This window comes from Pteropus medius, unplaced genomic scaffold (assembly GCF_902729225.1).
Source record: "Pteropus medius unplaced genomic scaffold, Ma_sr-lr_union100, whole genome shotgun sequence".
Taxonomy (NCBI): domain Eukaryota; kingdom Metazoa; phylum Chordata; class Mammalia; order Chiroptera; family Pteropodidae; genus Pteropus; species Pteropus medius.
Genome location: NW_024349803.1, coordinates 3522959 through 3542606, shown reverse-complemented (window position 1 = coordinate 3542606; position 19648 = coordinate 3522959). Strand labels below are relative to the sequence as shown.

The 19648-nt window shown below is 43.8% G+C and overlaps 1 protein-coding gene across 1 annotated transcript in view; it reads right to left on the bottom strand.

Annotated features, from left to right (window-relative positions):
• Nucleotides 1–19648, bottom strand: part of RFTN1 (raftlin, lipid raft linker 1) — a 185477-nt gene that overhangs the window by 74523 nt on the left and 91306 nt on the right. Inside the window, exon 4 of the mRNA XM_039837049.1 lies at nucleotides 12371–12476. Coding sequence (XP_039692983.1) covers nucleotides 12371–12476 — 106 coding nt within the window. The remainder of the gene's footprint in view (nucleotides 1–12370; nucleotides 12477–19648) is intronic.

Sequence of the window (19648 nt, the reverse complement as noted above, 5' to 3'; positions counted from 1 at the left end):
TTTAAAATGGGTGGGCAGAGTGGGCGGGCACACTGAGAAGTTCAACTCGAACAAAGATTTGAAGGAAGTGAAGGAGTTAGGCAAGTGGACATCTGGGGGAAGAAGATCCGTGAAAATTATCTCCCCTGCCAAGAGGTAGGCCATATTCAATAACTACAACGTGATGACCCAATTCACAGTAAGCTGGATGGGGAAATACACAGTCCATAAATAATCGTACATTATAACTCCTGGATATAACCTGGATATCTCCTGGGTTTTTACACACACACACACACACACACACGCGCCCCATATGTTACTTCTCAGAAAAGAGGAAATTACTTTATACATTTACAGACTTTTACAAAGTACCTCATGATACAAGGACATTGTCACTTTATTGTGAATGACTAAATGCTTACTTGGGGAACATTAATCAAAGCTAGTTTGCGATGTTTACTGAAGTCATCTGATGGACTCAATTTTTAAAAAGGTGGGAAATACATTTAACAAAAATTTAAAATGATTCCTACAGCATAAAAAAATTAGGGGTGCTACAGTAAGCAATCTTCTTAAAGATCACTTTTAAAAAGCAATGCAGGAATTCTGTAGAGAAATGAAAATAAACAAGCTACTGTGACAAGATGAATCTCACGAAGAGAGTGTTGGGCAAAAGATGCCATTTATAAAAGATTCCATTTATATAAAGTTCGAAACCAGGTGAAGCTAACCTTTGGTAGAAATTAGGTAGAGGCTACCTTTAGGGAGGTAAGCAGAAGCTATGGTAAAAGCCATGGGGAAAGCCTTGAGATGTTCTGTTTCTCACCCTGGGTGCTGATTACTCAGGTGGGTTCATTTTGTGCTAATTCACTGGGCTGTGCATTTATGATTTATGCGTTCTCCTGTTATTTATGTTATCTTCAATAAAACGAGATCTTTTTTTTTTCTTTTTTTAACAGCAATGCAGAGTAAGTGGTTGCATTATGGAGATTTCTCTTTCATATATAAGCTGGATAAGAAAAAACTGTCCTAATGTTAAATGAATGAGCATCTATGACTTAGTTCTATAAATAGAATCATTCATAAATTTTAAAAGCACTAAATTCCAAGCAATTTGCAGCAAAGTAAATATGATGAGCTTGAAACCTCTGTTAGACGCTCCAAAAAGTTGCTCTGGTATGATAAAGATACGGAAGGTAACGATATATTCCATTTCGTGAAATGTAAACATGGGAACCAAAACCACTTTTTCCAAATTTTTTTTATGTTTTAGATAATTCAAAATATGCATGTATAACTAAATTAATAATTAATGTTATAAACAGATATTTAATTATATTCCTTTCAGGAATATATCCAAACTGTTGTCAGGATCTTTTCATGGGGAAAATCTATTTTGGTCATCTAATATAAGCTATATGCTGCTCTTTGTTCCTTGTGGCTGACAACCCTTGTAATTACAACTATTTTGTATCAACTTAGAGTGGAAAACTGTTTAAATAAATGAATCCTACAGAACTATGCTGTCTAAGGCAGTAGCCACTATCCACACGTGGCTGTCGAGCACTTATAATGTGGCTAGTGGGACTAAGGAGCTGAATTTTTAATTTCATTGAATTTTAATTAATTTAAAATCAAATTTAAATTAAAAAACTGAAGCCATATAAAATATTTTTTCCATAAAATACAACCTTATTTTATAAGATATGTCACTTTATTAAAAATTTAGCATCTGAATTAAGATGTGACACAAGCATAAATTATGTACCAGAATTCAAAAATTTAGTTTAAATATCTCATTATTTGTTTCAAAAGTAATATTTTGGATATATTGGGTTAATTAAAATATATTACTAAAATTAATTTCACCTTTGTTTTTACTTTTTTAACATGGCTACTAGAAAATTTTAAATTACATAGGTGGCTTCAATGATATTTTTATTGGACAGCACCCAAAATAAAATGTTACTTTTGATCAGAGACTATAAAGGAGAGATAAATGAATGAGAAATCGAAGCTGGCAAAACCAATATATTTGGAGATCTGATTAACAAATATGCAGAAGAAGTTGGGGGGAGGGGAGTAGAAAGGTGGGGAGACGGTACTCGAAGAAGCCAGTCCTTTTAAGAGACTATGGTCAGATAAGCTGGGACTGACCCAGATAGCAGAGCAAATGCTATCTGTGTGATTCCACAGCTGTCGACAAATCCAATGACCTCGTTTTTGCTGACTATGTGAGAAGATTGCTATGTCTGTTATTAAAGAAGCAAGAAGGATGACAGAGGCACCGGACACATGTCTTTGGGGGGTGACAAAAGAGAGGAGGGAGTTTTAAATTGCCCTGCTCCAAATTTCTCGTCCATTAGAGGTTTGAGTGAGGATTAGAAAGTGTTACATCAAGTATCTGGGCAGAAAGACTTGTTTTAGTGGAACTAAGAATATACAATAAAGTACTTGATTCATGCAAGCCTATGGCAATTCTGTGCAGTTGAAGGCAGCCAGGATCGTGAGTCCATCGTAAAAAGAGAGGAGAGTGATCCTGCCCACCCGCCCCATGACCTGTGATTGTTCATGGTCTATAACTGGTCAATGAGATCCTAGCTGACTCAGAGTATTTTCCAAAGTATGCTCCATGATATAAATAGGTACTTGGGGAGGAGGAGAAACAAGGGGAAATTTCTTAAATAATATTTGAGAGACACCAAGTTAAATTAAGTAAGCAGGTTTCTTACTGCAGACCTTTTCAGAGCCTTGACTCTCCTAAGGAGCATCATGACCCTCCAAAAGGGCTTATGATGTGCATGCTCTCCAAACACACTGGACTACAGACCTCTTTTTGCAAAGAGCACTGCAGGGAGGGCATACATCAAGAGGCCCTGGCTTAGAAGAAAGGAACTTTCAACCCTCATCCCTTTTGGTTTCACCCTCAGCCAAAAGGGAACATTACTGACTGCTATCTGCATGGCTCAGAGACAAAGAAGCCAGAACTTGGTGGTTAGACCAGCTGGACCATGGCCAGACTCCTTCTGGGGCCTATTTCAATAGCTGCGGGAGCAAGTTATATCTCGGGTGCCCCATGCCCATGGCTGTGTCCTGGAGAAGCAGACATTTGTCCCTCACCTGCAGGAGTTCCCAGGTTGGCCCACAGCCAACCAAAACACCTGGCCTCAGGCAAAGTCACGTGAGCCTTGACAGTTCCAATCTCCTACCAACAAGGGGAGATGGAGGAGATAATTAGCCTTCCCAAGGTGTCAAGAGCCACCCAGGAGGGTGAAAAAGTATGGAGAGAAGACTGGGTTATGCCCAGGCTCCGTTTCTCCCTGGGACAAAGCACGCAAGGGCAGGTCTGCCACCTCCTGCCGGTTCACTTTCTCTTTCTCCTCTAGTCTTTTGTCTGCTCCATCAGCCTCTAGGCAAGTTTCTGATCCCTTGGATTTGAGGCAATTTCTCTGTAGAGACCACAAAGGAATGTAGGCCTGACAGCCACAGGCTGCCCACAGAGCCAACAACAGGCCACTCTGTTCTGTGTATTATCTAAATGCCATTTTTAGGGATCCCAAGTTAATTTTTTCTCTGATTTAATTACAAGTTCTTTTATTATTATTATTATTTTCATGTGATATGTGCTCCGAATGCTAAAAACTACATAAAATCGCAATGCTTTATGTGGGCAAGTTCTAATCCCCTAGTCAGATATTAAAATTCAGTCACTTAATAAAAAAATTACGTTAAAAAGAACAATGAAGATAATTCAGCGAGCCCATGGGGGGAAAGAAAAGAATATCTTAAATTTAAAAGCAAACAAAGAAAAAAAAAGAACAACTTAGAACCATCCTAGGAATAACACAGGAACACAAATGAGTTCTGTGGAGCAAAGGACAGTGGTTTTTCATTATAACCCAAAGAAATTTCGGTCTTGCAAAAATACATACTGGGAGAGAAATGCCACCAAAATAGCTTTCACCGAGGTTGACAATGACTTCATGGCCACACCACCAATGGCATTTCTGATTTTTAATCTTAGGGCCATCGACAGCACTGACAACCCCTTCCTTGCTGAAACACCCCCTTTCCTCAGCTTACATCACCAGCACTCTCTGAGTTTCCCTTGGACCTTGCTAATCCCTTATGTTCTGCCTCTTTTCTCTGCACAGCAGTAATCGCTGAAATTCCCCAGAGCTCAGCTCCAGGCCCTCTTCCTTCAAACCCTCCCTTCCTTCCTCAGTGATTTCATCCATGACTACAGTTTCAATGACCATTTGCCAACCCAGAGCTCTGCCCTGAGCTCCTGGGCCACAGAAACAATGGCTGGTTCTGCCGCCCTCTCCATCTCAGCAGAGACCATCCTGTCTCCACCTGCAGCCATTCTGATCATTCTAAAATATAAATTTGGTATCATTCTCTAGCTCCTCCTTAAAGCCCCGCAACAGCTTTCCGTTGCATTTGAGATGAAGACTCAAACCCCGAGCCTGGCCCACAGGCCCTGCACTTGTGAGCCCTGACTAACTCTCCAGCCTCACTACACAGCACTCAATACCCTCATTTTCTGTGGTTAGGTCACAATGGCCTCCTTCCTGTTCCTCGAACCAAACATTCTCCCTCCCACCCATGGCCTTTGTCCACACTATTCCAGCCCCCACTCCCTCCACTTTCCCTCACTCGTTGACCCCTCAGATCTCGATGCAGCTACTTCTTCATCATGGACCAGTCCTTCCCCCGCACTGCCAGCCTGGGTCAGGGACCCTTGCCTGTTCTGCTCCAGAGCACTTATCCATTTGTGATCATACCTCCTTCATATGACGACCCGCTCTGTGTCCCTGTCCTTAGCTAGACTGCAAGCCTCATATGACCAGAGATATTACCTGTGCTGGCTCACTGAGGGATCTGCAGATACTACCACAGAGGAGCCCTCAAAGATCTGTTTAGAGACATACTAACGAACCCTGTCCCACTGGGATGGGGTCTTGTATTCACGCAGGGGGAGAAAATGAAGCACAAGAATCTGTCTCATTTTGGGGGAGTGATCAAGACAAGCATATGACCCTGTCCCTCTCCTCGGGCCCAAATTAACTTCAACTAACCTCCCTGGACAGAACAGTAAGATCGCAGGCCAATGAAAACAGCAGGAAGACAGAGGATCGAGAGAGGCTGGGGCAGGAGAGGAACTCTATAAGAAAACAGGGGCCTCCAGGCAGCAGCTCCCACAGTTTTTCCTCCCACTATGGATATCTAGCCTGTAAGCATCCTCCTACCTCCTCCTTCAGCCTCAGGGGAAAGGGTGCACAGCCGATGCCCGCTCTGCGGGCTCGCCCCACCCCAGACCTGCCTCTACCTTTTACCACCAATGACTTCTATTAACTTTCCCCTCTCTGCTGGTACCTTTCAGCTTTTAAAAATGTTCCAGTCACCTGTACCCTATCTTAGCCCTCACTCTCTCACTCCTTCTAAACTTATTTACTCTTAAACCCATGGCAGGGAGACCTCTGCCTGTTCCACCCCACGCAAATTGCTCTTGCAAAACTGATTGGTGGCTTCCAGTGGTCAAACCCAGTGGGCTACCTGTCCAGAGTGGGTTCCAACTTGACCTCTTTCCTGCTTTTATACTCTTCTCCACGCTTCCCTCAGATCCCGTAACCTCGAGCTCCCCGCTTTCTCTCCCTGCTTCATAGAAGTTCTTCCTTTTTCTCCCTCTCTGGATCCTCCCAGAACTCCAGCCACAGTGCTTTCCTCTTTCCCTTTTGCAAGGACAAGGGAGTTCTCACCTCATGAGTTCATCCTGTCCCACGGCTTTGCCACCTCAACCAGGGGCTACTCCAAGTGCAGTCCTTGGCCCACTGCTGGTCCAAGAACTTTTCGTTAGAGTCCAGGACAAGATAGGTAGAAAAAGTTAGAGGAAGCATTAGGTACTTTTCTAGCTGTTCGACTTTGCTGCCACATTTTTATTGTAATTTACAAAAGTGTCACTCCTTAATGGGTTGAAAAACAAAACAAAAGAAACAAGCAAAACCTGGTCCTTCATCGCAGATAATTTGAGAAACCCTGGTCTAGACTTTAGAGTTTTTTAAATTGATATATCTGCTTACATTGAAAAACCAAGAGACTTCCTAATAAGAAAATAAAAACATTATCGACTTCTCTAAAACAAAGCAAGCCAACTAGTCAGCCAAACAACAACAGAAGATCTTGTGATACTGGGTCCATAACTCTACTAGACAACAACGAATGGATGCTAAGTCGTGGCTACCCCCTTGAGATGGGCATGCGCACCCAGATGGATGGGCATGTGCCACCTGGACCACTTCCTCACTGCCATTACCTGCCTGGCCCCTGTGGGCCTCTGAGTCTGCACCTCAGACAACTACATCTCCATCCCTAGCCTCCTCCTGAGCTCCAGCCCGGCAACCACTGCTGCCTTCTAGAATGTCCCCTTGAGTGTCCCATGGGCCCCTCATTCCCAGCATGTCCACCACCAATCTCATCATCACTCTGCCTCATGCTGTGTTCCCCATCCTCACAAAGGACCCCACTTCATACGTCAGGCACCTGAGCGTGTCGTGTTAGGATCTTCTCTCTCCTTCTATGACACAAAGTCTTAATGATTCTTCCTCTGCATTTCTCTTTTAATTTGTTCATTCACAAATATTTAGTAAGTTCTAGAGACACAACAGTGAACAGGATACCCCCCAGCCCTTAGCAATGCCTCACTTCCCACCCTCAGCCTCTTCTCTGCCCAGCCCCAGCTCACATTGTCCTACGCGCACGCTCGTGGCTGGACTTACGGGCCATTTTGCTTTCACACTTCCCCCATCCATGCCAGATCTGCCTTTTTAAAATGTCACTATTCACTTGGTTTGGGAGTAGATGAGGGGGACAGTACAGCGAGGAAGAGAAAGCTTTTTTTTTTTTTTAACATAATTTTCCTTTTACTCTGAATTTGCACTAACTAAAATTAGATCTGCTGCACTATACTTGTAGAAATGAGGCTCTGAATACTCAACAATCAGCCAGAAATAAATGATGAGTCAATTATATACCAGAGGCAACGTTTCCTAATCCTGGGGATTTGTTTCATTAAAGGGAGCCACTGAGATTTAAAAAATCTGTCGGGTTCCTTTCTTTAGAGGTCAAAGTATGTAAGCAGCAACATTTGGTTTGCTGAAGGGTGCTGCATCTAGTTCAAGCCAGGCCACTGAGTTTCTGACCATACGTTGTCCCTGCCAACAGGATAATGCAGGGGTCAGCCTCCCTTCCCTTCAATTGTCTTCATTCTAAAGGCTTCATGGTCCAGTGTGAGACAAACTTAGTTCTAAGGAGTTTGTGCAGGGCAGTGCCACCCTCCATCACAGAGGGAGCAAATCTAAGGAACAGACCCCAGAGCTGAGGGCCTGAGGGCAAAGGCCCCAAAGTCTCACCTAGACAATGGCAGCGAATGTGGCCTTCTCTCATGGGCAGCAAGACCCGGGGACCCAGCCTCCACTGAGGGGAGGCCTTGGAGGTGCTCTGAAATCTGTCCCCATGCACCAGACACAGCTGCACACACCTGCTTCCCATGCTCAACCCTGCGTTCTATCTGGGACGGCCCCAGGCTCAGCCCCTGGGAGCTGTGTGAAGCATGGCCCAACAATCGCGAATGTGGCCTCTGGATCAGGCAGGCTGGTTTCAAAGCCCAGTCATGCCTTTCACAAGCATAACTCAGGGCAAATGGCATAGCTTCTCTGTGCCTCCGTTTCTCCACCTGTAAAACGGGGATGAGCCTTCAGAGGGGTGAGGCGAGGGTCAAGAGTACAGTGCATGCAAAGCCCTTTAGCACAGCGTCTGCTTGGTACATAGAGGGAATGAATCCCTTTGTGAAGTAAAATCCCATTTAAAATTCAAATAAAATTATAGATACATAAACATGGGGCCAGTAGCATATAACAAGTTACATATCTATATCTGTATCTGTATCTATCTATCTATCTATCTATCTATCTATCTATCTATCTATCTATATATGTATAGATAGATATATGTCTTTTCTACATTCCTGCTGCAGGGTAATTCCAGCCCCTTGGAGCCCCCAAGCCATTTTTTTTCATCTTTATAGTCAACCCTGCCTGATTCACTTAAGCTGGCTTGAGTAGGGCTCTGTTTCACACAATCAAATGATCCCTGATCAAAACAGCCTTTCTCCTCCCTTTGTCCACCTTACACTCCAGCCAAGTGTGAGTCTCTCAGCCTTGAAGCTTCATTCCACACTCCTGTCCACACCAGGAACAGCATTGTCCACCTCACCCCTCCATCTCCGCAAGTGTCCATCCCTCACTTTGCAGAGCCCTCATTCTACACCACACCTCTCCAAAACCTTCCCATGGCCACCTGGCCGCAGAACCTTCCCATTCTACCCAAGTCCAATTACCATCCACTGGTGCTTCATTTATGAAAGGATCTACCCAGGCTCCAACAGTTAGTTGTCCCAGCCCCTGGGCAAAGCCCTCATCAACTCCGAGCTTAGTTTCCTTCTGTCTAGATAGGAGACACCACTGCCAGGGTAGCCTCTTAAATGGAATTAGTGTGAAGCACAAACCAGAAAATATGTGCAATGACTGAAAACTTTAAAACGCTTCCCAAACATATAAGCACTTTCCCAAGACGCTCCGGAGAATGTAAAACAATTTGAAGATGAACATGTAGGCTCTTCACTCTCTATCACTGTCTCCTTTACAGTCCTCCGGAAACGCTGAAGACCAGGAAATCCCAAGGGCTCCAAAAATCCACCAGCCACGCAAGACAGGCTCTGGAAGTACCTGGAGGGCGGAGCCTTCCTCTCAAAGGAGCAGGGGCCGCACTGTCACTCTCCCACAGCCTCCCAACTCTCCGACCCTAGAGCATCTGGTTCCAGGACTCGGAAAACACAGTCACTCCAAGTCTGCCCATAAATTTGAATTTTAAATGTTCTATGATCCAGAATAAATAATGTACATAAGGGATAGTTGGATAGAGCACAGCAGGATATAAGAGGAAAAAACAAAATGCAGTGACCCAGAGTTAATTTGATAAGCTAAAGTGTGCAGGGAAATCGTTAGACCATATTGAAAGGAATAGAGCATCTTTATATATCTCCCTTCATCCTCTGTAAAAAATCATGATAGAGAGGGAATGTGAATTATGGCATTTTCAGCTAATTTTACATGACACAGATACAAACAACTTTATTTTTCCTAATTGTGACAAATAATGAAATTGCCTTACCCTCCTTCTATCCACGTTCTCTATCCAAAGGTTCTAATTTACAACACTTAGTGGAAAAATAATACTGGGGCATTGTTCTTAAGAAAAAAAATTCTAATCACTTTGAGTTTAATTCTAATATGCAGAGAAGACTATAAGCTTATCCTGTGTAATGTTACAATGACAAAATGAGTTAATTACCATCTCATTGTAAGACAGATCTACTTGTCATAGGAACAGGAGCCATTATTTCACACAAAATAATGACCCAGATAAAAAGTAATGACTGCAAGCTGTAGCCCCAGTGATACAGCTTCATCGTGGCCTAAGTGAATAGCAATTAACAAGTGCCACCACTATAGAGATACATAGGGACCAAGCTATTCATTAAATATTTACTGAAAAAAAAAACAGAAATGGTTTTTAGTATATTTCTCCTCAGGAAGCATTTGTGGTTTTCTACCTGTGTGAAGACAGAAAAATTTACACATGTGTGAAATTCTGCCATCGGCTGGAATAGCTGTTGACCCTACAGAGAGCCATTCGGCTCCCCTCTGCTCCTCGCACACGGAGGTGGTGTTTTCTTCAGAAATCCTGTCCAACAACAGAAAAGAAGAACAGAGGGAAGGGGCCCAGTCCCATCAATTTGTCCCTCTTCTCCTGGTTGTCATGGCCACTAGCCTAGAAACTAAAGCCACAGCCAGTACTGACAGCCAGAAATGATGGATACTTCCAGGTCCAGCCCTCGGCCATAACAGTGCAGGGATGAATGGTGGGGCAGCCTCAGAACACCTGGGTTCCCCAAGGCAGGAAACTATATTTTCATCCTAATGGCCATGACCCTGAACTGCCTCTCTATCAAGACGAACAGAGGTAAGAGACTGCTACACACATTTGGAGACAAACTCTGGGACGAAAACATCAGGGTTGTCCTGCTGTGCAAGTTGTCTAGTCTATGTGGACCCAATAATTTCTATTGGAAAACCAGGGGTATGGCAAGTGCAGGATGGCACAGTGGGTTTTAAAATGTATAATTTTTAAATTGTTAAAAACAGGATTCTTATACATAGATTGAGCAGGTGTCAATGACTGATTTAACTAATTGAATGAACAAACCATCAGATACTAAGGTACACACACACACACACACACACACACACACACACACACACACACACACACACATTCACACATGATCAGTGGAGAAAAAAGAATGGGATAAAAGTAAAAGTTAAATACAAAACCAGCTTGTCCTTCAGGGCTTACAAACCATAACTTTGAGGTTATCTCCTCTGCTGGACAGATGTCCATCTACACTTCAGACACTACAGACACACAGCATCTGAGTGCCTACTAATCAGGCTTCTATCTCCTTAAGAACTGATGTGGGCACGATGCAATGGGTCAGCCACGCAATGACCAGGTTTGGTTAAGACAAAAGTACCAAATCACATATTTCCAAAAGAGCACGTTTGATGCTATGGCCAGAGCCTCATGCCCTCATCTTACCCACTTTCCCTCAAATATTCTCAGCATCTGAGTCTTAATCACAAAGCCATTTCTCAAAGTATTTTTCCCCAGCACTCAGATCATGGGGTAAATTTCACCTCTAGGATGTCTACTCCCAAGTTTATTAGAACAGTTTACTTGCAGCAATCCAGAGAAGATGCCCTATTTATAAAGACACCTACATGTTATACAACACTCGTGTTCTCAGGCTTATGCATATGGGAACAAAAATTGCTTTTTCCCCATTTCATAAGTAATGATCTGGATTTTACCAGAGTAGGAAGAGTCTCTGATGTCTTAGTAAAATTACCAGAAGTTTTGACCTAGGAGATCATCTCATTTCAAGTCTGCAGCCCTGGCCCCCACCATTCATGAGTGGTTATTTCCAGGGTCTTGTACAGCCTGAATACTCAATAAATATTGAAAGGAGAAAGGCAGGAAGAGAATAACAAAAAAAGAATCATTGGGTGTTTAAAGGGACCATCTAATTATTTCACTCTGCTGCAAAATTTCTCTCAACAGCCTCCCACTGCTTTTACAGCGGAGTGGTCCCTTCTCCCACCAGTCATGTGCCCTTCCCTCCTCAGAGCTCCTCTGACCTTTCGATTCTCCTCACTCCCTCTGCCTCAGGTCCTCACACATGCTGCTCCCTCTGCTTGGAGGGCTCCCTAACCTGCCCCTGCCCAGGCAGCCCCTTTACCAGATAACCCCTCCTCACCCTTTCCGTCTCAGTTCGAGGCACCTCCCTGACACCCAGACCACACCACGTCGCTTGCTCCTCAGCTCCTCGCTTCCCTCCTTAAAGTGCTCATCACACTCCTTCAGGGATTACCTGCCTGCTGTAAGGCTATGAGGCCAGAGACCAGGCCAATTTTGTTCTCTGTATCCATTCACCTAGGACTATTTCTGGCCCAAAGTTGACCACCAACATATTTATTAATGAATTCAACTAGCTGACTAGATCTCAAGCAAATCATAATCACCTCTACAGGATGGGGAAATCAATTCTTGTGGAAGACTAGGTAAGAGAGAACAGGTAAGCATTTGGCAATGAATTTAGCCCCAGTTGGGGCAAGGGCATTCCTTCTGCAGTCATCATATTAAACTCAAGTGGACCCTGCAATTAGGTGGCAAAGCTCATATGGCATGAAGAGGAGTTCAAAACCAGACACCTTTCTGGGCAGAGGATGAATCCTTTGCACGTAAGCAACTTTCCTTGGTACATCCCAGTCCAGTGGACACAGGATGCTGGTATGTTCCCACAGTAGGAACGGAAGGAAGCTTGTGGCAATGAAGACCCACAGGACGAGTGGCAGGTGGGATCTGGGGGGTTCATACCACCCTGAGGGTTTGAGAGGAATCCTGGCAGTGGGTCCATGGGCCTGCCAGCTGTTAATGCCACTTCAGCTTTAAAAGCCAGGGTCCAGGGTCCCACCAGCCTGGAGGGAGGGGAAAGCTACCTTGTTCCAGACTTGACTTTAGCCTGGGCAATGTGTAGGAGGGGGCTGCACCCTTGTGGGGGGCTGCTCAAAGGCCCAGGTCAGAGGAGGCCTTGGCTCCGGCCCCGCCCATGGAGTGTGGCTGACCAGCCCCAAGCCAGCCCCTTGCCTGTTCTCTCAGGCAAATACTCTGCCACCCTGTTCAGTTGTATCCTGACTATAAGGCTCACCTTCTCAATGAACTCTGGGATGATTTTTTTGTCTGTCTGGTGAACTAAGGAGGAACAGCAATCTAATTCCAAGATGTAGTCTTCATTGTGATCAGTTTTCTGAGATCTAAAGACAGAGGAAAAACACACAAAGATTAAGATTTTGAATAATATATAGAAAAAGCATAAGTGTTTAATAAAACCCCAAATTATTTCTTGAAAGCAAAGGCCAAAAAGGCACTGCTGAAAAATAATTTATAGTAAACAACTCAAATAATATAAGGAGATCTACATCATGGAAAGAACTCCTAGGCATATCACCAAGTAAAACACATCATTCTAGAATGATGGGTTTAGCACAATATGGTTTACACATTAAACAACACACATATCCACGCATGCTCGCTCGCTCGCTCGCTCGCTCTCTCTCTCTCTCTCAATGTATAAATGTATATTTCCCATTGGTTCTTATCTTCTAGGACATAGAAAAAGAACTAGTTAGACACACATCAAACCAGTAACAATGGTTACCTCTGGTGGGTGAAGAGGGTCTGCATGGAAACTGGGACTGGGGTTGGTGGTGGAGATCCAAAGAGATTTTAGCTGTATCCCTATTTTTTTTTTCACTTTTTCTGAAAAGACTATATTCATATAGTCTGCACTTAGAACGTTTAAAAATAATATCTATAAGACTTTTAAAGAGTTCGATCCCTACACAGGGCATTCTGGCAAAATCCGTCAAAATTAAAGATGCATTAAAGAAAAAAAGGCTATAAGGCAACTAAGGCAGAAATTCTGGGAAGGGGACGGCTGTTGCAGGCAAACACCTTCAGTCTTCTGGTCAGTGCAGGGTGCCCGGTGTGCCCTGCCATCTCCTCTTCCCACCATATACACATGCATGTGATACAACACTGCACAATCAGAAGAACCAGAGGCACACGGTCACCAGGAGGACATTCCGACAGTTCAGCCGTTCCTTTGACGGGTTCCTGCATGACACTAACTTGGGTCTTAGAAACTCCTGGAAGCCATGTTGTTGCTAGGAACTGAAGGTGATTCCTTGGCCCATGCAGGTGTCAGGCGACAGGAAGTGGGACGGCAAGGGTGGAGAACATGCTCTCCCTTCGTGGGGAGCGGGACTGCGAGATCATGGCCCGGGGCTCTGTCCAGGGCTCGCACCCCATGCACAGCCACTCTGTACTGGCTGAGGGGGCGAGCAAGCCCATGTATGAGGAGCTCCACCAGTGAAGGACCCCTGCCAGCCCCGGTGAGAGCAGGCGTAGCCAAAACGCTCTTAAACTGGGCACTTTCACACTAAACTCCTGAGACACATTTTTCCTACTAAACAAACAAACAAACAGACAGACAGTTTCTCAAAGCATTTCTTGCTATAATATTTTTAAATGATTTTCTAAGATTTTTCCATATCATGCAAAGCAATTTATGCTACCCTTAGCCACCTGGGAATGATTTACACAAAATTCGAAAGTGAAAATATTAAAGAGAGATTTGGTTTTCCCCAGGTGTGCAACTGTGATTGGGTAGGCAAATGTCAATGGCATATTTTGATTTTATTTTTCCTTCTAACGTATCTTTTCAGGGGTGGAGATTAAGGCACAGGACTTTGAAATGCAAAAGAATAAACAGATTCCAAACTGGTCAAACTGGGATAAACTAATTCCAAAAGAATAAACCAATTCTGCGCCCCATGCTTCTCCCCTTAAAACTTTTTCAGAGACTAGATCCATGTTCTCATTCTCCCCCTACACGCTCATCCTGTGCCCACATTAGTAAAGAATCATCTTTAGTACAGGATCTAGCAACTGTTCCTCCTGACATACTAACAGGAACTAAGGCAGAAGATTCCAAACTTTTCAAAGAGAAGACTTGGTCATGACACACTGTCATATTTTGTGTGAGGTCTCAAACAGCAAAGAGGCGTGGGAGGAATAGAATTCTCAGATGTGAAAACCTGGCTGCTCTGTCACAAAGGAGAGTGATGTCGGACTGAATAAGGTTACTTATAAATACCCGCTGAAATTTTAAATGGTGAGATTGAAAAACAGTAATAATTTAAAATAAGTTAACACTGTATTTACTCAGTAGAACACCCATAAAATGAACGGAGGGAAGAAGAGTCTGTCTTTAAGCACCTCGCAGCCCACATTAGTAGAATTGCCTTGAGTACAGGATCTAATAACTCCTACCTTTGGTTCTGGAATGAGAAGTTCTATAAGAAGAGAGGCAGCTCTGGTTCATTTAGACAGATAATGAATTTAGGTACATCTGAACTGAAAGAAGTACAAAAGATCAACAAAAATCAGCATAATTACAAATTTTCAAGATGAAACATGAAAAATCACATCTCAGCCTATGGTCTATTGGGAAAGTAAATCTAATGCATATTGGGGGAATAGAGGAGCAACTAATAAGTCTCCCCTTGCCTTTAGGAATTAAAGGATTCACAATTTGAAATGAAAAGATTGTAACGATGAAGAATGGTTGAAGGGAGAGGAGGCGGCAAAGACCCCTGAATCTCCTGAGGACAGACGCTGGCTGCCCAAGCCTTGAAGTCAGCAGTGCTGGTCAGAGCTGGGTGTACAGGCATAGAAACCCTCCACCTGCCACTAATCCTGTGAAAAACAACAGTAAATCCACAAGCAAAGATTGCCTGAAGGGCTGCCACAGGGAGTTTCTGGATTCCTCGGCTTTGCGGGGGTGGTAGCAAATATGGGTCCTGTGGTGACCATGCCCTAAGGTGACACCCAACGATCTCTACCCCCTGGCATTCATGCCTTTGTACAGTCCCTCCTCTTGAGTGGGGGTAGGACCTGCGATGTGTTTCCAATCAACAGGACATGGCAAAGAGGGCAGGATGTCACTTCTGTGTTTGCGTTACACTATAAGACGCTGTCATCGCAGACTGGAGCTGGACGCTCCCCTTGCTGGCTGTGAAGAGGTAAGCTGCCATGTTGTGAGAGGGCACGTGGCAGGGAACTGCAGGCAGCCCCTGGCCCAGGGTCAGCCAGAAACAGGAATCTCAATACTCCAACCACAGGGAGGCGAATTCCACCAACAACCTGAAGGAGCACGGCAGCATCTCTCTTCCCAGTAAAGCCTCTGATGAAACTGCAGGCCCAGCCAGCACCTAGAATCAGCCTGATGGCACCTGAAGCAGAGAACCCCAACCCCCTAACCTCAGATAAATGACAGAAACTGAGATAGTAAATGTATGTTGTGTTTTGAGACTCTAAGTTTGTGGTAATTTATTACAGAGCATCGAAAACTAACAATGGTTGCTGAGGAGGAAGACATGGCAGCCTCATGCTCAGAATGGGCCTCTCGTTGGTGGCCAGATCTAGGCCCAGGCTCACAAGATCCAGTCAGACACCTGAGAGCAGCCGTTGACCGGCAAGAGTGCTCTGCATCCCCGAGAGCGAGGGAACCCTGGCTCAGAGAAGTAGACATCCTCTTGAAAGTGGCAGCAGGGACCACGGCCTGGCCCTTTGAGGGATTACAACATGAGAGAATAGATGTTCTGCAGTTAATCAAGTGACTAAGGAAGAAGCATGAAGCTGAAATTCTCAGCTGAGCAGGCATCCACTACTCTCCTGTGGGAGAGAGGAAACACCACTGATGTTTCCTCAAAGGCCATGTCTTTGTGTCATCCTGGAAAAAAATATGGGAAACCACCAAACTTCCCCTGGACTGAAGCTCAGATGGCTTCCACTTCTGGAACTGTAGTGTTAACTACCAGCCAAAGCCTTCCTTATCTGGATTAAACACCGAATTCTCCGAGGTTAGATGCAGACACTCTGAGAAGAGCGTTGCTAATGATGAAACATGCTTCCTGTCTCCCTCCGTCCCACACTCCACAATTCTCTCTAAATTTATTAGTTCGAGGCTACAGGTTCTATAGCTAAGTAGAGGTGGGTATTTACCAGCTGTGTGCCTTTGGAGAACTTATTAAAACTTTCTGCGCCTTGATTTCTTTCACTGTTAAACAGTTATCTCTTAGCATCATTATAGGAATAAACAAGACAAAAGCACGGAAAGCTCCCTTCCCAAACAAATACTAACCACACTGCTACTCTGTGCCAGACACTATGCACAGACTTATACCAATAGACTGAAGAGACAAAATCTCTGCCCTCAAGGAACTTACAATCTAGTGGAGGCACACACATGGGCACACAACAGAATATTTTCAATGGTGGTAAGAGAATAAAGAAGAAGAAACAGAGCAAGGTAAGGAGAATCAGGAGGGCATAGGGGTTACCAGGTGGGGGGAGGTAGATGGGGTAAAAGGGGTCAAATATGCAGTGACAGAAAGACATCTAACTACGGGAGGTGAACGTACAATGTAAAATACACATGACTTACTTTTGAATCGTACAATTGAAACTTACTGGATTTTGTTAACCAATGTCACCATAATAAAAAATAAAAATAAAAAAGTGTGATTAGTACAGCCTCACTAACTCACAGACGTTTGGAATAGAGATCTGTAGGAGGTCAGGGAGTTGGCCGTGCTTGTACGCAGGACAAGATCTTTCAGGCAGAAGGAAGAGCTAATGCAAAGGCCCTAAACTGAGGTCATGCAAAGAGGCCTTGTGGTTGGAGTTCAGGGAACAAAGGACAGAGGAGAGGAAGAAGGGACAAGTCAGGGAGCCATTGGGATTGAGATACTGCAGACCCTGCAGGCCGCCATGAAGACAGTGGCTTTTACTCAGAATGACAGGGGACAGTGTTGCACGGAGAAGTGACATAACCTGATTTACTTTAGAAGGATCCATCTGGCTGTAAGGAGACTGTTAAGAGACTAACTCAATGGTCCTGGTGGGAGATGATGGCGGTACAGAGTGGGTTGGTGGCAGTGTAACGGCGGTGAGAAGTGCTGGATTCCGGATACACTTCAAGGTAAAACCTTTAAGACTTCCTTATGGACAGGTTGTGGGGCGTGAAAGGAAGAAAGCAGGTGAGGAAAGCTCTGAGGGTTTCTGCCTCAGCAGCTAGGAGAATGAATGAAGTTGCCACAACCATGATGGGGAAGGCTGTGGGTGGCACAGGCCTGGGAGAAAGGTCAATAATTCAGTTTCAGATGTGCTGAATTTGACATATCGATCAGACATCCAAGCAGAGATGTCTGGCAGATCTTTACTTCAGGAGATGGGGCTGGAGATGTAAATTTGGGAGCCATCGGCTTCTAGATGGTATTTAAAGTAATGAGACTAGATGAGATCTCAATTCATGTAGAGAGAGAATAGTCAAGGACTGAGCTTTGGGACCATGAAGAGGCTGGGGAGAAAAGAGGAGGAGGCAGCAAAGGAGACCAAGAAGGAGCAAGCTGGGAGGGAGGAAGAAAACCACGAAGACATGCTGTCCTGGAACTTCAATCTAGGGAGCATGTCCGGGAGGCGGGGATGAGCCCTCTTGTCAAACGTTTCAATTAGCAAACTCACAATCTTCTCTTAAACTTATTTATCCTTTTGAAATCCCAAGAGGAAAACTGGATTTAATTCACCCTATGAAAATAGGTATGAAGAAATCTGTTTACACTTAATATATTATCCTGTTAAATGGGCCGACTGTCGAATTAATCTGTTGGTCTAGATTCAGAATAGTTTGGCTCTTTGAAAAAAAAAAAAAAAATCATCGTCGTGCTGCTGGGTCATTTCTCAGAAACAGCCTGGGGAAAAATTAACTGAAAAGAGCTCTGACTCGTGTCGTATCTTGTGGCCCTCTCTTGCACACAGCACTGGAGAGCCGAGAGGAGTTTACTTTCAGCGATTCCAAAGGGATTTTCTGCAAGGAAGAGGGAGTAAAAGGACATCACTGAACAGAGATGCGATGTCCTGAGAGCCAGGAATGAGTAAGACAAAATGTAGTGTTAACAAGACCAAAACACATAGTGGTTCTGACTGTTTAAGACACTGGAGAAGCAGCTGAGACATTGCAGCCCAGCTAAGTTTTAAAAAGCCATCATAACATGACAATTGATGCAGTGTGGTGCCCTGTTTTGCATCCTGGAACTGAAAGAGAACATTAATAGAAAAACTGATGAAATGCAAATAAAAACCATAATTTGGTTAATAGTAATGAACCAATGTTAATTTCTTAGTTTTGACAAAGGTACCACGGCAAATGTGAAATATTAACGATAGGGGAAACTTGGTGAAGGGTATATGGAAATTCTCTGTAATTTCTTTGTAACTTTTATGCTAAATCTAAAATTATCCCTCAGTAGAAATTAGTTTAAGAAAAGAAAGAAGGAAAGCCATCATATTCTTTGGGGATTTGTGTGTTTGATTCTGTAATATTTATTCTCCGAGTCCTAAATTACACCTATACCTTTTCCTGATTATACTTATCATATGAGACCCCTCAAATCACATGAGGACAATGACTGAAATAACTAGGTCTGAGAGAGAAAAAAAGAATCTCCTTTGATATGCCCCAACTTTAGGCACTGGAACGATCCAACAAGCAAACCTCGGGCTCTAAATCCGACAGGGTTTTCCACAAGGTGGGCATTCTCAGTCCTGGCTGCATTCAACCTTGAGATCACTTGGAGGGCTCTCACAAATTCTGATATCATTGACATAAGGTATGGCCTGGGCAAAGGGACTTTGGAAACTCCCAGGTGCACTCAGAGTGGAGAAGCACTACCCAGGGAGGGTATGTTGTAACCACCACTCTGATTTTCCTTGGGGGATAACAAAACAAGTCATGGAAAAGAGAAGATACAGAAAAAATGATTTGTAGAGACCAATATGCAGACTCCCATATGCTCAGAAGAAGACAAATATCCAAGAAAAAGAATCAGAGATAAAAGAAATGTGATAGAGACCTTTATCTATGCCTCTTTGGGTCAGAAAAACTCAAAGTACTTCCAACTTATTTTCATTTTTCTTTTTTGGCATGGTAAAATATACATAATGTTTACTGTTTTAAGCATTTCTAAGCATACAATTCGGTGTCATTAAGTAGATTCACAATGTTGTGCATCTATCATCACTATCCATTTCCAGAACGTTTTCATCACCCCAAACAGTCTTTGCTTCTTGGATGCTTTATAAATAGGACTTGGGCCAAAAATGAATGTTAACAAGTAAAAAATTTAAATAAATGCTTGTCAAACAAACACATGAAAGTAGTTTTAGACACTGAGCAACCGCAAAAACCTTTCCCAAGTGTAGAGTAGGAGAACAAAGAGCCCACATGCTAAAGCACCTCAGATGTCAACATAACGGTCCACAGATGCCAGAGTTGTTTAAGACCGTAATAAGGACCACCTAT